Source organism: Sitophilus oryzae, unplaced genomic scaffold (assembly GCF_002938485.1).
Source record: "Sitophilus oryzae breed Bouriz unplaced genomic scaffold, Soryzae_2.0 scaffold_866_pilon_pilon, whole genome shotgun sequence".
Lineage (NCBI taxonomy): Eukaryota > Metazoa > Arthropoda > Insecta > Coleoptera > Curculionidae > Sitophilus > Sitophilus oryzae.
The window spans coordinates 150,716-177,226 of NW_022147490.1; the positions used below are offsets into that span (position 1 = coordinate 150,716).

Sequence of the window (26,511 nt, forward strand, 5' to 3'; positions counted from 1 at the left end):
AATGGCACCCTCGGTATTTCATTACTTTTTTCCATAGCAACAGTTAAAATTGTCTTATATCTATTAAAAATAGTAGATAAAATAGTACTTTAACCGCAAGGGTAGATTAAATGATACTTTAACAGCGAGGATAGGTTAAAAACTTTATTTCTTCTCGCACGTTTTTAACTGCTTCCATTTTTGAAAATTTTTATATTCCTTTTCATAAGTTATTCGGGATTTAAATGGAAGTAGTTTGGATATGGCGTTTGTCGCCTCAGCTTGAATATCTGTTGGTAATTTACTTATTTCGTTTTGAGCCAATTCTGTCTACAATTCAATCAGCACTCAACACGAAAGATAATTAAAAAATATTGACTCAAAATTGACATCAAAAAAGACAGCTTTATTTATGTGTCAAATTACATAGAAACCAACGCCAACCCAGCACAATATTTTTTCTAACCGTAATAAATTCCTTGAAATAATAATTTCTGAATATTTTTTAAAACGTAACTCGCTATGGAAAAAAATATTGTTTTATACAAGTCGATAAAATTGCATTATCGTCTCCCGAAATTAATAAATAATTAATCTTTCGGTCGACGATAAAATAAAATTTTATCGTCTTGTATAAAAATAACTATTATTCGATTGAAAATAATACTCTAAACAGAATGACCTATGATATCTCAAATTTTGACATTTTCGACGATGGTTTATTTGAAATTGCAACACGCGATTCATAATGACAATTTGACTCGAAATATCAAATATGTGGTACAAAATTATTCGTAAGAAAATGCTTATTCCAAATATGCTAATGAGCTACCCTTGTTCCATTTGAAAAAATTGAGATATTACTAAAAAATTATTAGGGTATCTTTTAACCGGCCAGGACAAGACACGAAAATTAATGCTTTTAACAGCCATGGCACTCTAGATTGAAATTTAAAATACGATTTTTTTGTAAGGGAAAATGTCAAAAGTTAACATATAATATATCACTTTATTCAGAGTGTCATTTTCTATCCAATAAAGTAAAAATATACCGAGGGTGCCATTTGAAAATCATAAGTTGTAGTAATTTCTGGTGAAAAAGGAAGTGACCAAAAACAATTGAATACGTCAATCAGTCCTAATTTATGTCTTATACTAACCTAAAAAAATAAAAAGATATAGGGGTGAGCCACTTTTGAGACGCACCCGGTATATTTTTATTGTTAAAATTGGTAATAACGCAACGATTTCTGATATTTTAATGTATGTCAGCAAATTGTCTTGGATTTTTCAAACTCGTTTTAAAGCAAAAATCTGTTAAAATCTAAAAATTTAACGCTAGAATTTTACATAAAACAATTTTTGCCTTTACTACTAGCTCAGAAAAAACATACGACCAAATAAATAAAGCCACGAAACCAAAAATATAACACGACAATTATACCAAATAAACGAACAAAAAACCACCACAGCAATACCAAAATCAAACGAACCGCCCGACCAAGCGATCTATCGTGCCGTCTTCTTCTTCGTTTCGATAGTGGGTGCGCGCGCACCCCTAAATCTCAGTCTACGCGCGTGCCGCCGTTACTTACGTAGACTTCTTCCCATTGGCTGACGTAACGGACCAGTCGGGATAGGCGCAGCAGGCGGACGAGCGACAGCAGTTTAGCCAGGCGCAGGATGCGCAGCGCGCGCCCCGCGTGCAGCAACTGGAAACTGTCGCCATAATCCTGAAACTGAAATAGAAAAATAAGGTTATTTTCGATGATTTTCAGAGGTTTAGTATTAGTATAATATTATATTATTCTGCTGATTATTGGATCTTAAGAACCAAAGTTTTGACATCAGGATTGCTCGGATTCCAGGTCATTCCAAGGTCATTGAAGATGGATTCAATCGAAATTTTTAATTCAATTAAAACCGATATTTTGTGTAATAATTATAAAGAAAATTGGAAATCTCGTATGAAAGAAAAAAAAACATGTGAATTTTAATATACAAACAATCTTCCCAGATAAAAAATGGTTTAAAAATGTCCAGTTATACAACGTTAATTAGAATGCGTACAGGCCATTGATTAACAAAACACCATTTATATAAAATTAAAGTGAATTTATATAAAATTAAAGTGAAGGGAGATACATACTGTGAGTGTGGCTCTGTTGAAGACCCAAATCATATCTTTTTAGAATGTCCTATAAATTTTTGTTTAATTTGGATTTGTGTCAAAAATTTATGGAAATGAAATTTCCTACCCCACTTTCAATATTTCCAGTTTTGTCAAAGCCAAATGAAAAATTAAGAGAAACTATTATGATATTTTCAAACATTAATAGAATTAAATTATAATGCTCAACATTCTATTTTTTTTAATTTTCTTTTTTGTTTCAGTTTCCGAATGCAGTTTGTTTGTGTGACCTCTACCCTTTGTGACTTTGTTTGTAATATAATCTTCCTTTCAGCACTTCATTTATGTATCTAATAAATAATAATAATAACATTTTACAGTCACAGGTTACCTTCATAGAAGTTAGGGTGTATTCCGTTGCTTACCTTGGTTATGGTTTTACGTTCCGTTTCTATCGGTCTCTTGAAAGTTTTCTTTTTACGGAACACGATTCTTGAAAAATTCGGTTATAACTGTCACCAAACTAACCAGCGCGAGAAGGTGGGTTTTTTCTGGTTTTGTTTGTCAATCAATGTCATTTATGTGACAGAAATCAAGCAAATATTGGAAGTTCGAGTGAAATTCTCATTTAGTTTCTAAAATTTGTAATAATATTTTGTATTTACATCCAAAAGCAATAGAGGTAGGCAGTAAAGGTAAATAAATTTCATTAACTAAATAGAATGACTTTTTAGGACCATTTAAACTTATAATGCAGCCATTGTTTCTTAAAGTCAGGAACATTTAAAGAAAACATGAGAAACAAGACAACAAGTAATCGTGAATGTTTTGTAAGCTATAAAAATATAAATATTGATTAGATTTGTTTATTTATTGTTGATCTGTTTTAATATTGGACCTGCATATCTGCACTTGAGCTGTCTAACGAGTTTAACAGTTTATTAATAAAGTTGTAATGAAGTCCGTTCATTTTTTTTTATTTAACCTGTTAAATGCTAGGCGTGAACATAAATAAAACACGGTACGATAGCGCGGCGTGAAAGTACCGTATGGTCGAATAAAAACGGCGTCAGCGATGGCTATGAAATGAAGATCGCTGTCATTTTATATGTAAATTTATATAGGAAATGCCATCGATCGTCATTTCCAAGCCAACTGGACGCCGTTTTTATTCGATCATACGGTACTTCGCTGGTACACCGAAGGGCCCGGGTTCGATCCTGCCTTGGGACCTAACTTTTTTATTTTTTTTATCGTTAATATTCTCATGGTAAATGTTTAAATATTTGTTTTTTTGATCACCAGGACGGATAGCGTTTGTGGATTTATGAACCATACTGTATATAAGTAGAATTTGATATGTTCATTTGTTTTGAAGGATTATGGTAACAAATAATTCTTAGACAAGCTTAGTAGTTTTTATTTTTAGAACTGTTATGATAGTCTAAAACTGAAAAATACTTTTAATATTAAAAATTATTTGCTGATAAAATTGTGTTAAATATTTCGTCGATTTGCATGGAGACGTTGAAGTTTTTTTTTGGTACAAACAGCAAATGGTTTTTTGTAGGATCGACGGGTAAAAACCGTTTTTTTTACTGTAAGGAATCTTGATGGGAGATAGGACGATGGTAATCGAACGTGGTTCGTGGTTCCCGACGGGAAAGATTATTTAAGCGACGGGAGCGCGAAAACGGGGTTCTTCCTGTTGAGACTAAGTACCGGTGAACTTTTCTAAGTAAACCTCGCGAGTCTGATCCGTTTTTTTATCAGCGCTGCTGTAAAAACCGAATTCTTGAGTTTTAAAGTAAAAGTACCGTATCTCCGTTTTTGATTTTAAATAAGTATAAATCGTGGTCGCAGAGATTTGATTTAAAATAAGTCGAAACCGTATTTCTGATTTATGAGTATAGATAGTTAAAAACCGAGCATTTAAGTTTTTTATACCTGCTACCGTGAATAGACAACCAGACCGTTTCGTTTTGATCCGACGCCGATTTTCTTAAGTTTTCTTTATACCTGACCGTGAATAATTAGTGTGCCTGGATTCCGGGCTGCTGTAGACGATTCAGAAAACCAGACCGTTTCGTTTGATCCGACGCCGATTTACTTAAAAAAAAGAGGTAATCACATTCTTTCTTTTTTTTTGTAACCGCTAGATACCCCATCAGAGTTCTAGTAATCACAAGTTTTAATTTCAGCACAGTAGAGTTTTTTTATTTGATTTTTATGGTATAAAATTCCTTTACGGAGGAGGAGTTAATTAAGGTTCCTCTTTTATTTTACCATAATAATAATATTTCTTATACATCTGATTTATTTAAAGATGCATGTGAATATGTATTGCTAGTATTTTTCTATTTTATTTATTTGAAGATATTGAACTTAAATAATATGAACTTAATTATGTGCTGTTGTAATTAACTGATTTAATTTCTCTGTGTTAGATTTTGCGATATTTCATGTTTTAATAGTTTCTTCATATTTGATTCATTTGAAGATATTGGATTCATAATTAATTTATTTAAATAAACCTCGTTATGGAATATATTCGACTTTAACTGGCTTTTACCCCATTTCCCTGGATTCTCCACTGTAGAAAAGCTACCCGTGTTGGCCGAGGTGGTCTCTCAAACACTTTAAACTTTGGGGGTGGCGCCCGAGAACAAAAAGACCGACTGTTAGGCGTTAGTAATAGCTCGCTAGAAAAAAAAGGCTGTTACAAAGTACTTTTCAATATTAAACTCGGTTTGGTTCGCCTGGTTTTGCAACGGCGTACAGCCTTAGTGATATTTCAATTTGCCCACTATACATTTAATCAGATAAGAATCAGTGGCCCTGATATGATTTAGAGCCAGTCAACATCTTGGTCACTCTCAAATTGAGCTGGCGATTGCCTTGTAGCGGAGTCATCATAAAAAAAAGAATATTAGTCTATTTTACGTTGTTATTGTTAATAGACCTAACAACAAAATCATTGGCACATCAGAGACCTATCTTGGTCTAGATCGTTTTAGTGCAGTAAAACTTATCTTGAACAGAGAATCAACGTTTAGGGCTTGACCTTGCCAAAATTATCATCGATTGTTATTCCCCAGCCGTTTTTTTCGATCGTATAGCTTTTGACCGAACAGCTAAGATGTAAGGTAAAAGGCTACGTTTAGAGGGAACTTTAGAATTTCTGACAATGATGTAAATTCAGCTATTTATAAAGTAAACTAACTCTACGCGAACAAACGTGTAAAAACTGACAACGCGCGTTTCTCAAAACAAATTGTGTCCCATTCAAACACCGCCTACGCTATTTCAATGTCTAAATGAGGTTCTGCTGTCTCCCACTTTCGTGACTTTCCTAAATGATTAAAGTTGTTCTTGTTAGCAAAATTGCTTTCTGGTTTTATAGTGAAAATGAATTATTCAAAAGTATGGCATTTGTTAATTGAGTTATTGCTCCAATTGTATTTTTTGTTTTATTCGTATAGAATGTGTTTGCCATTTAGAGACTTTTTCTTTTCTAAACCCGATATTGAAGAGGTACGATATTCGTATATACACCACCGCCACAAAAAACGGGCACCTTAAAATTTTGATGTATTTTAAAGGTGGCGCACCTCATTCGCCTCGGTTGATTATACGAAAACGGAAAGATGTAGAAACAAAATATTTTATGGGTATATGCGGGGAGGCAATGTGCCCAATTTAAAATTATTTTGAAATGTACAGGGTGTGTCAAAACTAAGATCCATACCAAAGTTATATTTTTTCTTATGAAACACCCGGTATTTTTTTTATTTTTGTATTCTTCGGCATAAAATAAGGCAGTTATTATTATTTATAATTTATAAGGGTTTAATAGGTTTAAATGCTTTGGTTTTTGAGATATTTAAAGACGAAAAAGTTACGACGAAAGTTATACGACGTTATCCGTTGCGTATATGAGTGACAAAATTTTACGACGTACATCGACAAAGTTTTCAAGTAAACTAAGTCAAGCGATACTCGTCACTCGTCGCTTGCTACTTGCCATTCATCAGCGAAAGAATATGTGTTCTGCGCACGCAACTTACTGCTTGGCGCTACCACAAGCGACGGGCGAAAAATCGTATTTTAAATACGAGCGACCGCTCGATTATTGAAATCGCTTGAAACTCGAGTACTCGATTATTGAAATTAATCGGTTTTTCCCATCACTACTAAAATCGTTAGTCATTTTATAGAATACCGAGGTTTTATAGAGAAATGCTTAAAATTAAAATCGTTAAGTAGATTTAAAAAAATAAGCGTACTTACTTGATTAAATATAAGAAATATATAGTCTAGGGGTATGGACGAAATTAGATCGAGGAAGAACCACGTCCTCAGGTAATGTCTTGCTATAAGTTTTGGATCCAATATCACTTGTTCTGCATTATCTTGTTGCATAATCCCTGAAACAAAAATAAGCAAGGTTGAAGTAAACCATGTTATGAAATGTAGGTAGTTACTATAATAAATTTAAGGGATGCGTGTTGTGCCTCTCAATTTGACCGCATTTTCAAGCTCCAGAAGAGAGCTGTTCGATATTCACTGGGACTAAACAGCAGAACTCATTGCCAGGACTTTTTAAAAAATTAAAAATATTAACTCTTCCTTCCTTATTTATATTTGAATCCGTTTGTCTAATACGTAAGCATGTATCAGCTTCTCAAGAAAGGCCATCTCACACTTATCCACTCAAGAACGCGGAGCAAGATCTTTATTTACCTACCCCACGCTCAGAGTTAATTAAAAGTTCAATATTATACAATTTGAAAAAATGCACAATCACCTGCCATTTGAAATCAAATCCATAACATCATTTTCTTCATTTCGTAAAGCATTGAAATCTTATTTACTAGACAAGGCTTTCTACGCCGTAAATGACTTATATTTTGATAATCGAATTTTATCTTGTAAACACTGGTCTAATGTTTGCTAAATTTATCTAGAGGTCATTGATATTTACTATAAACTAACTAAATATGTTTGAATATTATTTTTATTTTTTTATTCTTTGACATTGTAAACATTTATTTATAAATGTTTATTTTAAACAATAAGACTGACAATGTTATTTGTATAATGTTTTGTATTCTCTTTTGTTTGTTTGTTTGTTTATTTTGTTTGTTTACTTTACCTTATTTTGTTTGTTTGCTTTTTTTATTTATAATATTTATCCAAATAATTACACACAATACTGTATTTTTAGGAGGCAAATAAAGAGAAAATTTCAAAGTTGGACCACCCTGTATAATATTACATTTTCAGTTTCGGTAAATTTGTTTTTTTCTGCATTTTTTTCTGCCTAATCACACCGTTTTTGAAATATTTACGATTTTGTGAAAATATAGTACCTAACAATTTTAATTTTTCATTTCTTTAGGCGTATTTATGTTATTAAAACCAAATATTGTAGTGAAGTTTTTCTATTTACTAAATTTGGTATTGTAATAATAAAAACAAAACTACCTTATACAAGGTGTCTAAAAACATATATTAAAACATGAAATACAAATATATACGGAACATCCTGTATATTTTACGTAAATCAGATGCAGCATTTAATTGTCTATCAAACTGAATTATACAATTTTTTATCTATAAGTTTTCGTAGAAAATGCATTTTTTATAATTAATTTTAGTCCTCATTTATCAATATACCCATGGAATATGGACATTTTAGACATTTTCTTAAAGCAACAAAAGTACAAAATTTACAGGTGCTAAAACCTTAGCACAATTACGCAAATATTGCTAGCCCATTTGTTTACAAAAAGAACACCATGTAAATCTTTGTAAAAGAGTATACCAATTAAATATGCCACCATTATTTTCGCCCAAATAATAATTAATTACATACTTAATTGTGTTACTTAATACAATATTCTAAATAAACGTGGATTTGAATCAGAAATAAATATAATAATAAGTAATGAATGTGGTCGTCTCTGTTGTTATAAATAAGCATTCATCAAAAAATTATATAAAATTTATAAGGTGTTAACTTTTTATCACACTGTCTACTACACATACAAAATTCAGTTTTCTTAATATTTGGAGCAATTATTATTAATCAACGCAAACAGTCAATTAATGTAGTTCGAATACTGGGGACCAATTAATCATATTAATTGGTCCTCTGTTGCAAATATTTAAACAGTTTGTTTATTTTTTAATGAAATAAGCGAACTACACACACCGGAAAAGTCTAGGGATATTACAATTTTATCCAGCCATCGTCAGTAATTTTATTATTTGCATTTCTGATATAATAAAATTAAAATAAACAAATAGTTTACAGGACGTATTGGAAATAAAAATGCGAAATTTACCGAATTTTTCAAATTTACCTTGATTTTTATTGAACTCAAAAAAATACACACATTTTTTTTAATTCTAAACTGCGAATTAAAAAAAAAAGATAAAACCATTTTTACTTAATAAAGGGTATAGCCTCCTCTACTGTTCATTACAGCCCTACATCGTCTCTCCATGCTCCTGATCAGGTTGTCGATCTCTTCTTGAGGTACAGCCTGCCACGCTGCATTCACGACCCGAACCAGATCCCTACGAGTTTCACGAGGCATACCCATTCTCAAAATTCTTCTTTGGACCGCGTACTATACGTGCTCGATGGGGTTGAGGTCAGGAGATTGTGCCGGCCAGGGTAAGATGTTTAATTGATGAGCATTGATAAACTCACATACCACTCTGGTTGTATGAGGCGGTGCATTGTCATGCATGAGAATGAAGTTTCTCCCAAAATCATTGGCATATGGTAACACGACAGGCTCAAGAATTAAATCACGATATGTGATTCCCGTTAGAAACCTTTCAAGAAAAACGAGATCGGTTTTGGTTTGGAACTGGACTCCTTCCCAGACCATAACTGTTCCACCTTGATAAGGGTGCACTTCCTGAACATGATCCAACCGAATAAGATTTCCCGGTTCTCTCCATACCCTAAGCCTTCTCGAAGAATAGAATCCGGATGAATTCCAAAGCATGACTCATCCGTGAAGAGAACATTGGCCCATTGTTCATTCGACCACTGAACATGATCTTGAGCCCACAAATATCGTACCTCTCGATTTCTCCAGGGGTGTCTGCTTCTTAAGTTGACCTCTCTTAATCTATTGCGAACAGTGTCAGGACTAACGGTTACATTATGTGTTTCCTGGAGAATTAAACTAAGCTCTGGTGCTGTAAGAGTCGGTCGGCGTCGAGCATTTAATTGTAAAAAATGATCTTGCTGAGGGGTAGTAATGCGATGTCGCCCTGTGTACCTTTCAGCAACATCACCACTTTCACGGTAGCGTGCACTTAATCGGGATATTACACTTTGCGTTGTATTTAGTGCTCTAGCTACGTCGATTTGGCTCATTCCAGCTCCGAGCATACCCATGGCCCTTAGCATTTCGTCTCTGTTAAGATGTCTACGCTCAATAATGTCGTTTAATACTAAACAGAGTTATTTGAATGAATTCTGGCCAGTTATCATAAAAACATAGCCAGTACAGGTTAAATTCGAACAATTGATGCTAGGTGCTTTTTATACATTTGACAAAAAATGCACAAACACTTCTGCAAATATCCCAAATTTAGAAATAACTAGTGTGACTACTTAGTTTCAATCGAAGTAGAAAGAATCGGCCTACAAATATGTGGTTGTTTATTCAAAACATTTACTTTTAACTTTAATAAAATGATATCCCTAGATTTTTCCGGTGTGTGTATCGACAATATTAATATCTGTACTCTTTAAAAATTTGTTACATCTTTAAAATTAATCTAAAATGTCAATATTCCATAGGTATATTGATTCCTTGCAATGCTACTCGCTATCTCTCTTAGACCAAAATATTTGGGGGCTTCATTTCGTTAAATTTAACCGATTTAAGTATCTTTGGTAGAAAAGATACGTATATAAAAGCGGCAATTTATTAAAACTATCCTATTGATAAATCTGAATTTGTCTTTGTTTTATTTTTTTTGTCCGGAATGATACAATATTATGCCGGAAATAGGCCAATTCAATTCTTCAATAATTCGATAACAAAAAAAGAAAAAAGTTGGCCTAAGATCATTAGGAAACGAACTAAGCTACAGTATCCTAATAATTTTTTGGACGATGTCCAAAAACTAAAAAATATTCGTGTCTAGCCCTTGCTGTACGATGTCCCTTTCTAGTTCAATCGAATTGTTTTGATAAAAATTGGCACTAGGCCATCGATCTAATATTCACCTGGCGTTACCGGAGCTGTTAGTTAACTTTACCTGAGAGTCAAAAATTGCAAAAACTAATTGTTTTAGAAAAAAAGGAAGTAGAATGTATAATGTTTGGTAGGTGGGTTAATCTCCGTGACCTTAGAGACCTATTGTGTGTCTCCCTTTCTTGAGTTATAACGAGTTATAACTCATCATACAGTCTCGGGGCTTTGACAAAAGTCAGTATCTGAAACTGCTTCACAGAGGCTAGTTCTCTATCTCCGATATCAGTCGAACTTAAATTTATAGCACGAATGGTTGTAGCCTTGGCGCACTCAGCGATGAAGTGTTCTGGTGTTTCTCCATTTTCCCACAGAATCTGCATTCGTCGTTGTTTCTTAGCTTCAATCTACTGAGATGTTCGTTGAAAAGACAGTGTCCTGTTAGAAACCTCGTGACAATCCGAAGATTATTCTTACTAAAATCAACTGAAATCTTTGATTTTTCTCGGTCCTAAGTCCCGAGAAATACCCTCGAGTGTCTTAGACCATTCCAGGTTATGGATGGAGTTCCAGGTTCTTGAGTTCCGCTGTAAATTGGTTTCCACTTGAGAAGCAGAAGAGTTCTAATTCGAATCAATTCTTCCAGTTAGTGGAGTGTTTGCTCCTTTTCTAAGTAGATCGTTTGCTATTTCAATATCTTCTATCCTTGGTAAGCTGACAACCAGAGTAGGAGAACTCTCTTTTCTTTGCCTAATTGGTTCAGCTACTCTAGTTAGTCTTTGACCAATTAATGGTTACTGAGTTGATTGCTAATCGGAGGAGATGGATATTTCTTGTTTCCTATAGGTTCCATCCTAAGATAAGTTGGCCGCATCTTTCGATAGCGTAGATATCTGTTGTTTGGAGTATTTAGTGCTGCCTACGTTATGGCATAGTGTAAGGAAAATAGTTGCTTTACTCCTTGTCAAATCCTTTGTTCTTTTTTTGCCACTTTATATGACCTTATTCTCGCGTCCCGTGACCACTACGTAGCTGTATAGTCGTGGTCTATAACTAGGCAAAGTATAGTCGTGGTGCTCGCCATAGTTTCACAGAGATGAATTTAGGAAAATATGAGTTCACAATAAATTAAAATAAAAAAAAATTGATCATCGATTAAAAATTTGCTTGAAAACAGAATATTTTCACATTTCGTGTAAGCAACAATTCTTCTGTATCTGAAAATCTTCTGATGGGAAGAAATGCGGAAAAAATAAATATGTAATGACATATTTTTATATTACTATCTATGTCAAAGATTTTCTACAACTTTTTTTTTAATTTACAATAAGTTTAATTTTAACATTAATGTGTTTGTTTTGTAGTAACATATTGGTTAGGTGATTTTCATTCACCATATTTAAACTTTAATTGATAATAAACATTACAGAAATTTCAAAACAGAAAAGAAGCAAGAACAATGAGAAATGGGATCACAACTTTCTCACGTAATAAAAGAGTAATTTTTTAGTTATTGTTACCGAGTCCCGAAGGTACCGAAAGAACCGGAAATTAACAATTTCGAGTCCCGGTTCTTTGGTATCTCAAAAGAACCGGGAATTTTCGGTTCTGAACAATAGTTACCATATTATCAAGAAATTATGTTTTTTAACTAAAAACTAAAAAATGTCCAGATTTAAAAAAAAATGCGCAGAAAAATCCTCATATTTCTAGGGCCAAAATATATTACCCCTAAAAATATTTGCACTTATTTAAGACTTACCCTGTATAGGGCGATTCACGATTATGGTACGTTATAACGTTTCCGGAACCGGAGCCTTTTTTCGGAACCGGTAATTTCGGTGCCATGCCTCTAAGGAACCGGGATTTCCATTTTTTTTCGGTACTTTCGGTACTAGCAAATTTTTGTTCAATGATGGTGCAGTTTGTTAAACAGCAAGCAAGGGAAGGTTGTCAAAAGTAAAATCGATAAAAAATTGAGGTTTAAATGAAAATAATATCAAATTATTAAGTAGTAATCAGTCATGAGAAAATTAATCTGAACACAAACATGATCACAAATGACTCAAAAAAACTCAAAGCACAACTTTTTTAATTATTACTAAAATAATTATTAATAGCAGCACACAGTAAGGCACTCATTTTTTGTCAATCCGTCTCAGTGCTGTGACGCAATCTACCGATATTCGACAGATTGCAGATGTAAAAACTGGCAGAAAATATTTGGGAGAGTGCAATTACTCTTTTCCTTCTACTATGGATATGGTATGGTCTTTTATCTGCTGAGCAAACGTTTCTCTCTTCTTTTAATTTCTGGATAAGAAATATTGCATTTAGATGTTGTTTCTAATAAAAAAAAAATTAGTTTGGTTTGTCATTAGAAAGTAACTCTATTTTAGACACAGACATCAAATTTTTATCGGCACCAGGAGACAAATATGTTTGTCCGAGTACCTTATAAAAGCAAGTTACAATAAACTTTAAACTATTCCATATATGTTTTTATTAGCCAACAAAAAAAATATGTATGAAGTAAGTAACTTGACGACCCCGATGTTTCTGTCTTCTACCTTAAAAAAATAAAATATTCCCCAAAAGCCTAATATCTCTTTTTTGGACGCTGTCCAATCCTAAAGGACATTCGCTTCTAGCTCCTGTTTTTTACCAGCCTTGCCCCTATCGAATAACATCGAATTGGTTCGATGGAAATTGGCACCAGGCCATCGGTTTAATATGCACCTGGTGTTATTCCGGCGGTTTGTTTGCCTTACCTGTGCGCTTAAAAATATAAAATTAATTGACTAAGAAATTGCTTGAAGTTTTTCAGGTAGGACAGTTTGAATTTAAATATTTTATCATTTTTTTTAATTTTTCTATGTGTGAAGAATAGCAATTAATATATATTATATTATTATTAATATTACTGCTTATGTTTAACGCGCGGTTTTTTTATTTGCTCCCCTTTCTAGGCTTTTTAAATTCTATGAAGCTAACCAACCCACATTTTTTGTAAAGAGATTAGGAGTAGTCAATAAGTCGATAGTTAAAACTCCTATTTTCTTTATATTTTCCTTGAAGATTTGATTTTGTGTTTAAGATAATCCATATATTAGTTCTTACTCCAGTAAAGAACGAAGCATTTTTTCCAGCTAACGCCCCAAAAGTATTAATTTCTGCGACCTGATTATATAATATTTATGTAAATGTGATATGTCATAAAAAATGTGATTATATTATATAAAAAATCATTTTAACGCCTAGGCAGAAAAGTAAAGCACTTTTACGTCTAAGCACAAAAGTATATTATTAAACGGACATAAAGTGTTAAATTCAACGAGCGTAACCATAGTTTCTCGATATACAGGGTGGCGCCTCTCATACGCCGCGACTGCTCCCAGGAGAACGACTGTTTGTATTGAAATGAAATTTTGTGAGCATATGTAGGTTAGTTCAGAGCACTTTTTAAAAATACAGAGAGTTCAGAGTGTCCCCAAAAAAAGTTACATATCAAAGTTGTGTTTTTTGTAATGGAACACCCCAAATATTAATTGATTTTCGGATTTCAGGAGAAAAATAAAGCTGAGAGAAGTATATGACTAAAATGTAAGATTTTTGACATTTTCGAAATATAAAGAACAATTTTTAAATTACAATAAAAGCTACCTAAATTGGAATTTACTCGATATAGCCTAATATGTAGTTAAATTAACTATTGTACTTTAAATGAAATTAAAATTTGATCCAAAAAGTTATACGCGGTGAAACAAAATTAATATTGAACATTGGTCACCTTTAAAAGCATGTTACTCCCTTATTTTGAATGGAGCACCCAGTATATTATTCCGATATTCAATAGAGAATTCATGTCTCTTCAAAATACGATTAAAGTTGTCTACCCCTCAAATAAAGATTTTCCTAGATATTTTCATTTAATGATTTGATCTGTGTAGATCTCTATTATTTGATAAAATCTAGTTGGCTAGTGATCTAATTAGTCCAACTTTAATAACTAGTTATCATTTTGTGTCAGTAAAAAGAAAAATCTCAGAAATTTGCCAAAAATGCAAACTTATCCTAATCACAGAGAATTGATATGATTCTATTAGTTGGTGAATGCAGTGTGCATTCACCAATTAATAGAATACTTAAATGCTCCTGATTTTATCTAATGTGTTTTTTTATGGGGATATGTTAAAGACAGTGTTTACAAAACTCGACCAACTAGTGTCGATAACATGAGATAAATTATTGTAGCTGCTTTTCGAGGTAGAATTCCACATATGCCTTTTAAAATGGAAAGATCCTTTTGAAAAGACAATCATTTTATGCAGTTAACAAGAAAGGAAGCATTTTGAGCATTTGATTTCATCTAGCTAATTTTTGTCGCATAATTATAGGTTTATATCTAGTTTTAATTCTGTAATAATTAAAATATGTTTTAAACGTGTATCTCTTTATTACCGTTGAGTATTTTACTCTACATTCTTTAATATTTGTTAAATTAACAAAAGGTATATCACAGCCACCTAGATTTTTTTCAAATAATAAAAATCTTATGATGCAAAATCATAAAAATTAAAATATTTAGGAAAATTTTTGTCTGGGGGATAGGCAACCTTAATAATATTTTGAAGATATATAAATTCCCCATTGAACACCGGAAAAATATACTAAATGTTCCATTTAAAATAAAGGAGAAACTTGCTTTTAAAAGTGACTAATGTTCCATATTAATTTTGTCTCACCCTGTATAACTTTTCGGGTCAAATTTCAATTTGGTTTAGCATACAATGGTTACTGTAATTAAATATCAGGCTATACAAGGTCAACTAAAATTTAGGTAGCTGTTATCGAAATTTGAAATTTACTCTTCATTTTCACTAAATGTGAAATATGTCAAAATCTTTAGATATTAGGTATATGCTTCTTTAATAAACTCACCTTAATTTTTTTTTCTAGAATCCGAAAATCAATTAATATATAGGGTGTTCCATTAGTAAAAACACAACTTTGACCTGTAACTTTTTTTAGCGACACCCTGTATAATTCTATATATTTTTATAAAATGCTTTCAGATAAAAACTACCGTTCTCGGTAGAGGTGCCACCCTGTATAATTATTTAGAAGGTATTACTTTTAAATCATTTATGTTTATATTATTTGGAACGTTTGAAATTGTTTAAAAAATTATTTGTGACGTTTGAAAAAAATATTCTATTCGGAGTAAAAATGACTTTTTGTGCCTCGACTGTAATGTCAAACGTACAGCCTCGCCGCAGAAAATGTCATTTTTACTCCTAATAAAACAATATACAATTATTTTCTAAATTGTTACTATTATCTACTCCTTTTTACTTCTTCGATGGTTTGGATATAACGAAACCACATTTCTTTGCAGGAAGCCAGACGTCTATTTTTAGCATCTAATACCTACTATATTTCCAAACGAATATTAGAATTCCGTGGGAGTTTTTCTTTTCATAATCTCTAATGGACTTTTTATCGGGATTATATCTAGACTGAAAAGCTTTTGAAATGCCGTAATTTATATTTTTCCTGATTTCTGTCGTCTGCTACTTTTATTCTTTGTTAACTGTACGAATACAGATATTCGTTACTAATATCCCAGTAATTAGTTTCAGAAATAATTAATAATCATTTTTCTAAGAAAAATCTAATTATAAGTGGAATTTCTTGGACTAATTTGTTGTTAATAATTTTTTTTAGTAGGATAACGATTTCTAAAGTAGATTATTAATTAATAGTATAGATAAGAATAACTATAATAAGAATACACTAAAGATTGGAACATTTGGTGTTGAGTTTAAATAAAAAATACCGGTGGTATTTTATTAGAAAATACCGCCAGTATTAAGAAATACCGGCCGCATGATATTTATACAGAGTGTTTCAAAACAAATACGAAAAACTTTAGGGGGTGATTCCTTGTTTAAAATAAAGGGTAGTTTGCTTTATAAACGTTGGGTCAAAAGTCAACCATTAGGGAGATATCACGGTACAAAGATGGCGGAAAAATAATGTTTTTATTTTTTATCTTGAAAACGAAAAGAGATAGTCTAATGAAATTTCATGGAAGCATTACTGTTATGAAAACACACTTTCAGGTAATTTTTTTACTTTTTTAAAATGAGTGGAAGGGGTTGAAATAAACTACCCCTATCATTCTTGTTAACGAAATTTAAAGAAAAATCTTATCAAACACATGCAAATGCTTTAATTTGGATAGTTTAGTTTGTTTAGAAACTTTTTTATCTCTTGTGTTTTTTTGATAAAACTCACCGATTGGAAATTAAAAAATAAAATTTAATTTTTAGATTAAGAATCTAGTGATAATAACGATAATAATAATCATCTAGGTAATAACGTATTGCAGAAGAGTAATGTCAAATAAAATAATATTAGGAACATCCTAAAAAGTAACAGCGGCCGACTAGATTTTTTCCTAAAAAAATTACAGCAGCTCATTAGATTCTTTATCAGAAAATGTTTTTTGTCCTGACATGTAATGCTTTACATTTTATTTTTTAATTTCAAATCGGTGAGTTTTATCAAAAAAATACAAGAGATAAAAAAGTTTCTAAACAAACTAAACTATCCAAATTAATTTTTTTGCATGTGTTTGATAATATTTTTCTTTAAATTTCGTTAACAAGAATGATAGGGTAGTTTATTTCAACCCCTTCCACTCATTTTAAAAGTGAAAAAATTACCAGAAAGTGTGTTTTCATAACAGTAATGCTTCCATAAAATTTTATTAGTCTATCTCTTTTTGTTTTCAAGATAAAAAATAAAAACATTATTTTTCCGCCATCTTTGTACCGCAATATCTCCCTAATGGTTGACTTTTGACCCAACGTTTATGAAGCAAACTACCCTTTATTTTGAACAAGGAATCACCCCCTGAAGTTTTTCGCATTTGTTTTGAAACACCCTGTATATCTCTAAATACCGGTGGACAATTGAATTAATATGTCGTTGATGGCGGTATAACTTAACTTGGTACAATAATGCCGTCCAACTCATTACTGTTTTGACTTTGAGTCCCTCCATTCTGACGAACTCATGTCGAAATAATAACATAACCTTTATTTTTGCATTTCGATTAAGTGATAAAAAACGTTTAGTGTTCGATGCTTTCTTATTTTCATATAAAATGTCAAAAATGTTAATTTTTGTACGCAACAAAATGTAGTTTTATTTTGACCTAATAGCGGAACTCATGTTGGCAAAACAATAACACAAAAACTTTGGTAAAATAAGGACGGAATTTCTGTTTTAAAAAAATATACCGCCGGTATTCTTTATATATTTACCAAAAACCGCCGTACTTGATAAATTTATCCCGTTGTTCGGCGGTATTCAATGCTAATAAATATGTAAAACCGTCTAACTACGGTCTATCTTCCGTCAATTGTCTAAACCGCTGCCTTTGCGGTAATTTAGCCAGTGTGAAAAAAATATATATTTCGTTTGTCTTGGATCATTCATTTGGTCTATAAAACATTAATCTGGTCCCAGACACTACGTGCATTTGGCGAATCTTCGGTGTGGGAGGTTACCTTCGACGAAGATTCGTACTTTGTCATTTTCCTGGCGGTTGTCGGTAAGCTGGCACGAATCAAATGAGCGGCGTAGTCAACTTCGTAATTATTCCCAGACGTTACGGCTATTTGTTTATTGAAAATCAAGACGTCGCGCGGCGGCGTTGCTCTACTACGGGAAATATTTGTCATTGGACGCATTTTTACAAATAGCGTAGCAAATAGCTATCATTCGAATGTTCGCATATTCGCCAAATGCACGTAGTGTCTGGGACCGGCTTTAGAATACATACATACATACAGCCGTTATTCGCTGACGAGTATCCGACACACATAAAGAAGATGGTCACGCAAGGCGTTTTCTTTCATGAGCTTTTCTGTGACTGAAAAGCCCGATACGTGATGTTATCTGCCTACCGCACTCCGGACATTCAAAAATCTCATTGCTTTGTTGCCTCTTTACTTTTTGGTTGCCGCTGTTAACTGAGTTTACAACCCTTCTCCATTGAGTTCTATTGTGAGCTGCTTTTTCCCACTCATTCTGCATGTTAATTCCCTTTAAATTTTCGTGGAAAATGTCCTTGTATCTTTTCAGTTGTCCACCCGGCCTCCTCTTACCGTCCACAAGCTCACCGTAAAGCAGAGATTTTGGTATGCGGTTTTCTTGCATTCTGCATACGTGACCAGCCCATCTTAAGCGGGATTTTGTGACCATGACTTCAATACTCTCGCAGTTAGATTTTTCAAGGACCGATACGTTTGAGACATGATGGAACCACCGGACTCTTAAGAGTTGTCTAAGGTGTCTCTGTTGCAACTTGTTCAATGCGTTCATGTGTCGGCGGTAAGGCACCCAGGTTTCGCTCCCATATATCATGGTGGGGATTATAATTGCTCGGTATACTGCAAGTTTTGTTTTTGTACTCAAGTCATGATTGTAGAAAACCCTGTCTTTTAATTTCCAGAATGCTCTTGAGGCGCTACTAATCCTGTGCTGAATTTCAGAGTCAATATTGGCCTTTTCCGAAATCAAACTGCCAAGGTAATTGAATTCCGCCACATATTCGAATAGTTCTTCTCCGATTTTTATAGCATTGTTGTGATCTTCCGGGGGAGTGCACATGATTTTAGTTTTGCCGATGTTCAGCTTAAGGCCCAAAGCCTCGTATGCCCAGGTATATGTGTTCAACATTTCTTGTAATTGTTGTATCGTGTTTTGCAACTAGAGCGCAGTCGTCAGAATATTTATAATGTTTTGTAAAAATAGAGCTAAAATAAAAAATATATATTGTATATAACACCTTAAACTTGACGAAAAAATGTTCTGTTGAGTTTTTTGCATCTGAGTGCATTATCTACCCTTGTTTATTGATATCCAAATAAGGTATCTACTTTTATACCTATAACAACTAACCACACAAAACCGACTAAAAATACTGCATATCTAAAATAGTATACTATAAGCATTTATTACTTGTTAAACATGATGTCAACTACTATTAACAAAATACGCAAACAAATGGTTAAAAAGGGTTAGTTTGGGTATGCACTAATATGTATTTTATATGCAGACATAAGGTTAGTGTTTACATAACTCTAGGACATTTATGCAAATTGCATTATTTATGCATAACGTAAATATTATCATAGGTGAGTCAATAAATTGCTATTCAATAGAGATATTCCACATATAGTGGGCCGATTTGGATTATTTTATCCAATAGCCACTACTTATACACACATTACTCACACATGCATATAAAATAAATAATAACACACGCGTGAGTTTTTGAAGTTATAACAAACTAGTGTGTTATAACTTCAAAGCAATACCATTTTATAGATATTATTAAGCTTTATTCGTACTAATTCAATTATTTATTTAAATTAACATTAACATTAAATGAAAATGATTTTTTTTGTAGATTCAGAAATTGTAAAACCTTGTATAGTCTGTGAAACGAATAACTTTGAATTTAACAGTTTCCGCGGGCTTTTCTAGTGTTAATTTTATTAGGTTAGCAACTTGCGGCCTTTCTGACGCAATGCCGTCTCTAATAGAACAGCCTCGGAGCGAGATTTATGACGTCACGCTAGTTACATACTACATATTAATATGTTGTAGAATACATGGAAAACATAATTATTCCTCGTATTTTTGGTTTGTATTTTAAAAATGATATACTTTACATGAAATATGCATAATACACAGTTAATATAAACTTAGTTAATTTAAAAATATATATACAGTTAATAAATAAAGCCTTTGATTAAGTTTCATTTGGTTTTCATTATTTTTTTTTTGGTTTAAAAAAACGTTTCGGCTAACATTATAGCCTTAATCAGTTCTGTGTCATATGATTTTTTTTCATTTTAAAACCAACAAAAATAATGAAAACAAATGTGATTTAATCAACGTTTTCAAACAAATCACAAGAAAATCAAAAATTTGAGAATAATTTTACATATAAAATGACAGCGATCTTTATTTCATAGCCATCGCTGACGCCTTTTTTATATGTATTTTATTATTGCAAATGTAATTTTCGAACATTGATGCCAAATTTATCGAAAAAGACTCTAAAATAGTTGGTTGTGTAGCGTGCGGTAGATCTCGGCAAAAATCGAGTGAAATAATGGAACAACTTTTCGCTAGTAAGTGACTATATAATATACATACGTGTAGTAAACCGATCATTTATGAAATTCACTTAAATTAACTAATTATATATTTTTTCTTGCAGTTTTGGTTTTATTTACTACTTGTCAAAGATTAGATGTCAAAGAATTTAGATACGTCAATTTGACTTACCTGCTTCAGTAGCGTATCGGATGTTTGTGTTAATAAATAATTATTAAAACTTATCTATTTTTATTATAATAATATGTTTTTATAAAAATTTTAATAACTACCAACATTTTTTCACAACGTAAAATAAAAAAAAAATATTGAGTCTACCCCACGTCTACTCTACATCATAGTTTTACATTTTTTAAATAAAATTAGAGCGGCACTGATAAACCGGAATTTTAAGTCGGCCATATTTGAGTCCTATCGCGGTGGACCTAATATTTTTGATATGCTCCTTCCTTAGTCTTCTTATTCAAAGTAACATACCAAATCTTGTTATTTTATATGAAAAAATAAAAAAGTTATAGGGGTGAGCCACTTTTGAGACGCACCCGGTATATTAAATATATTTTTTTAATGTGAGTATATAGGAATTCAATAATATTATAAGTTTAATTACTATTGATATTTCTTGTAATAATTTATAAATAACAATACAAATAAGGGTCAAAATATCTAAATAACAAAAAGGTCGTTTAAATAAATGTGGCAAATTTAAACATATCAAACCAGCCAAAAACTGTAACTTATGTGCATAAAATATGCATACAGAGAACTGTAATCTAACGAAATTTGTAATCTCTCATAAAATTCTAACATTAATTAACCAGAAATATAATTAAATGAAAATTTCATTCATATAGTCTGAGCTGAGACACTATGTCTATCCATGAAAAATGATGATTGCGTCGGTGAATTGGTCCGTCAGAATGTTCGGAGTTCGGCAATGAGATAACATCACGTATGTCATCTTTTCAGTCATAGAAAAGGTCATGAAAGAAAACGCCTTCCGTAACCATCTTCTGATGCCTGTCAAATACACGTCAGCGAGTAATGGCATAAGTAAGACTGATTTTAATAAGATCAAATCCTTTTTGTAGTGATAATTTCTACTCTTCGCAGCACACATCAGAAACATAAATGAAACTCGTGCCGAAGCGATTTATTCGGCAACGCGAACACCATTCTTTTGACAATCCTTATATTTCTTTACATCGATATTCCTCGAGGATTGATTGGTATCATAATGTGATCCGTTCTCTTTTTATTTTTGTGAATGCACGCAAACGTGATAGAGTGTTCAATTTACATGCGATACCGTCGATAGTATCGAGTTTCCCCTCTTTTTTTTTTGATCTAATAGAGATTCGGATTTTTTACGGCACTCTGCGTCGACGATTTTTTATATTTTACGGTCCATAATGCTTTTTGATTCTCTTTTTAGTTGAAATTAAATTTATTTATCGTTCTGCTAGAATCTTAATAACTGTATTTTTCATAGTTATTGGGCATCTTAAATGTTTATACATCTAAACTCTTACATAAAAAATGTCTAAACCTTTGTTGTGGATTCATCTCTTCAAAAAAGTGCTATGGGTATTTCGCCACTGTAAGAAACTCTACAAAAGAAAATAATTATTTTTTGTAAACACTGTTGCGTTAATCTAACGGAGACTAGCTTGTCAGTAATGATTTGCTAATACACCAATTGGCTTAACGGACAAACAAATGCTTTACATTTCGGGAAATATATCTCGTCCCATTGTTGGAAGCAAAAACACAAAGAACAAAGAAAAACAACTATTTAAAATATCTAAATACAGCTATTCAAGAACACCTTATTTGTTTTCAACAGATACGTCTATAAAAACTGTTGACGTTCTTTTAAAATGACATTATATCAAGTTAAACATCAAAATTAACAATTATACCTGACAACAATTACTTCCGTGAGTGAGCGATTACTTACTTAATCCGGTCTGTTCAACATAAAAAGACTCAGGGCAAAAACACGTACAAAATTCATCACAGAACTTCAATACGCTGACGACTGCGCTCTAGTTGCAAACAGGGTACAACAATTACAAGAAATGTTGCACACATATACCTGGGCATACGAGGCTTTGGGCCTTAAGCTAAACATCGACAAAACTAAAATCATGTGCACTCCCCCGGAAGATCACAACAATGCTATAAAAATTGGAGAATAACTATTGGAATATGTGGCTGAATTCAATTACCTTGGCAGTTTGATTTCGGAAAAGGCCAATATTGATTATGAAATTCAGCAGAGGATTAGTAGCGCCTCAAGAGCATTCTGGAAATTAGAAGACATGGTTTTCTACAATCATGACTTGAGTACAAAAACAAAACTTGCAGTGTACCGAGCAATTATAATCCCCACCATGTTATATGGGAGTGAAACCTGGGTGCCGTACCGCCAACACATGAACGCATTAAACAAGTTGCAACAGAGGCACCTTAGACAACTCTTAAGAATCCGGTGGTTCCATCATGTCTAAAACGTATCGGTCCTTGAAAAAGCTAACTGCGAGAATATTGGAGTCCTGGTTACAAAATCCCGCTTAAGATGGGCTGGTCACTTATGCAGAATGCAAGAAAACCGCATACCAAAATCTCTGCTTTACGGTGAGCTTGTAGACGGTAAGAGGAGGCCGGGTGGACAACTGAAAGCAGATAACATCACGTATCGGGCTTGTCAGTTACAGAAAAGCTCATGAAAGAAAACGCCTTGCGTGGCCATTTTCTTTATGTGTGTCGAATACTCATCAGCGAGTAACGGCTGTATGTATGTACTTACTTAATAAGCGTCCGCACACGGGTCGTCTGGCTTTCGAAGCGGAAGCATCTCGAACTCCAAGTAAATCTCCCTCCACTCTACCTTCGTATGTAAATAATAATATTAATTACAGCCGTTACTCGCTGACGAGTATTCGACACACATAAAGAAGATGGTCACGCAAGGCGTTTTCTTTCATGAGCTTTTCTGTGACTGAAAAGCCCGATATGTGATGTTATTTGATGTTACGTTTGAGACATGATGGAACCACCGGACTCTTAAGAGTTGTCTGAGTTGTCTCTGTTGCAACTTGTTTAATGCGTTCATGTGTCGGCGGTAAGGCACCCAGGTTTCGCTCCCATATAACATGGTGGGGATTATAATTGCTCGGTATACTGCAAGTTTTGTTTTTGTACTCAAGTCATGATTGTAGAAAACCCTGTCTTTTAATTTCCAGAATGCTCTTGAGGCGTTACTAATCCTGTGCTGAATTTCAGAGTCAATATTGGCCTTTTCCGAAATCAAACTGCCAAGGTAATTGAATTCCGCCACATATTCGAATAGTTCTTCTCCGATTTTTATAGCATTGCTGTGATCTTCCGGGGGAGTGCACATGATTTTAGTTTTGTCGATGTTTAGCTTATGGCCCAAAGCCTCGTATGCCCAGGTATATGTGTTCAACATTTCTTGTAATTGTTGTATCGTGTTTGCAACTAGAGCGCAGTCGTCAGAATATTTATAATGTTTTTGTAAAAATAGAGCTAAAAATAAAAATATATATTGTATATAACACCTTAAACTTGACGAAAAAATGTTCTGTTGAGTTTTTTTGCATCTGAGTGCATTATCTACCCTTGTTTATTGATATCCAAATAAGGTATCTACTTTTATACCTATAACAACTAACCACACAAAACCGACTAAAAATACCATATCTAAAATAGTATACTATATAGCATTTATTACTTGTTAAACATGATGTCAACTACTATTAACAAAATACGCAAACAAATGGTTAAAAAGGGTTAGTTTGGGTATGCACTAATATGTATTTTATATGCAGACATAAGGTTAGTGTTTACATAACTCTAGGACATTTATGCAAACTGCATTATTTATGCATAACGTAAATATTATCATAGGTGAGTCAATAAATTGCTATTCAATAGAGATATTCCACATATAGTGGACCGATTTGGATTATTTTATCCAATAGCCACTACTTATACAGACATTACTCACATGTATACATGCATATAAAATAAATAATAACACACGCCTGAGTTTTTGAAGTTATAACAAACTAGTGTGTTATAACTTCAAAGCAATACCATTTTATAGATATTATTAAGCTTTATTCATACTAATTCAATTATTTATTTAAATTAACATTAACATTAAATGAAAATTATTTCTTTTGTAGATTCAGAAATTGTAAAACCTTGTATAGTCTGTGAAACGAATAACTTTGAATTTAACAGTTTCCGCGGGCTTTTCTAGTGTTAATTTTATTAGGTTAGCAACTTGCGGCCTGGCTGACGCAATGCCGTCTCTAATAGAACAGCCTCGAAGCGAGATTTATGACGTCACGCTAGTTACATACTACATATTAATATGTTGTAGAATACATGGAAAACATAATTATTCCTCGTATTTTTGGTTTGTATTTTAAAAATGATATACTTTACATGAAATATGCATAATACACAGTTAATATAAACTTAGTTAATTTAAAAAATATATATACAGTTAATAAATAAAAACGCTGATTAAGTTTTCATTTGGTTTTTCATTATTTTTTTTTTGGTTTAAAAAAACGTTTCGGCTAACATTATAGCCTTAATCAGTTCTGTGTCATATGATTTTTTTTTCATTTTAAACCAACAAAAATAATGAAAAACCAAATGAAATCTTAATCAGCGTTTTTCCCGAACCTAAATCACAAGAAAATCAAAAATTTGAGAATAATTTTACATATAAAATGACAGCGATCTTTATTTCATAGCCATCGCTGACGCCTTTTTTTATATGTATTTTATTATTTGCAAATATAATTTTTCGAACATTGATACTTAAATATACAAAATAGACATATAAATTTTGTGAATGCAAATAATAATACATCACTATTAGTAGATATTGAATGTTTTTTTGTTAAATTAAATCGATTTTCAAACCAAAATTTAAAATATATTTTACATTTTACCCATTATCTTATGTACCTATTCATTATTTGTATATTGTAAAACATTTGCTGCATTTGTATGGTTCATAGTTTATTTGCCAAAGTATTTATTACTATAAATAGGTATATAATATATTGTATTTATTAACTGTATATTATGTATATTTCATGTAAACTATATCGTTTTTAAAATACAAACTAAAAAAACGAGGAATAATTATGTTTTTCATGTATTCTACAACATATTTATCAATCCGTAGTATCTAACTAGCGTGACGTCATAAATCTCGCTCCGTGGCTGTTCTATTAGAGACGGCATTAGTCTGATATTTAGAAATGTCAAAAGCTGATGACATTTGACTTTTGACAATTATGCCATTTCGTGTTGATTTTTGTAAGAAGAGACAGAACTGTGACTTGTTTTATAATTTTCCTTTTCTATTTCACGAAAGTAAAAAGAGTGATAGGTAACTCTTGTGCATGGGCGAATATCTTAGCTCGCAAAAAGGGCAAACAAAAACAATAAATATAATAATGCCTAGAATCATTTATAAAGATTCTACTATATATAATTCCTGAAGATATTGCCACCAAACCTTCAACTTTAGCGTCGAGCCCGAAACAAGGACCTTCGTACCTACGGATGGGGACCCGTTAAACTAACAAAAAACTCTTCAGTTTTGAACGATATAAATGTGGCAAGTTTTGAATATGTTAAACTGCAAATCCAGGTATGAGGACAGTTTCTATATTATTATTTTTGGGTTGTTACACTACTCTATACGTATTTATTATCGTACATCAAAATAAACTCCTGATACTTCGTGAGACCATTGCCGGTCATTACTGAGCGGTTTATGGTTCGCATATTCCCAAAACCCATTTCATTTTTTATGACGTGATTTTATGTAAAACTGTAAATCCAAAAGACCATTCGTTAATCGTAACAAGCGCGCTTTAAGCTCCCAAACGGACTCTAAAATCCGGGAAACAA

The 26,511-nt window shown here is 32.5% G+C and overlaps 1 protein-coding gene across 1 annotated transcript in view; it reads right to left on the reverse strand.

The window, feature by feature from the left end:
- Window positions 1-26,511, reverse strand: part of LOC115890474 (potassium/sodium hyperpolarization-activated cyclic nucleotide-gated channel 2-like) — a 224,628-nt gene that overhangs the window by 55,675 nt on the left and 142,442 nt on the right. Inside the window, exons 3-4 of the mRNA XM_030910714.1 lie at window positions 6,401-6,537; window positions 1,575-1,718 (exon numbers count right to left, since the gene is read on the reverse strand). Of these exons, the coding sequence (XP_030766574.1) occupies window positions 1,575-1,718; window positions 6,401-6,537 (281 nt within the window). The remainder of the gene's footprint in view (window positions 1-1,574; window positions 1,719-6,400; window positions 6,538-26,511) is intronic.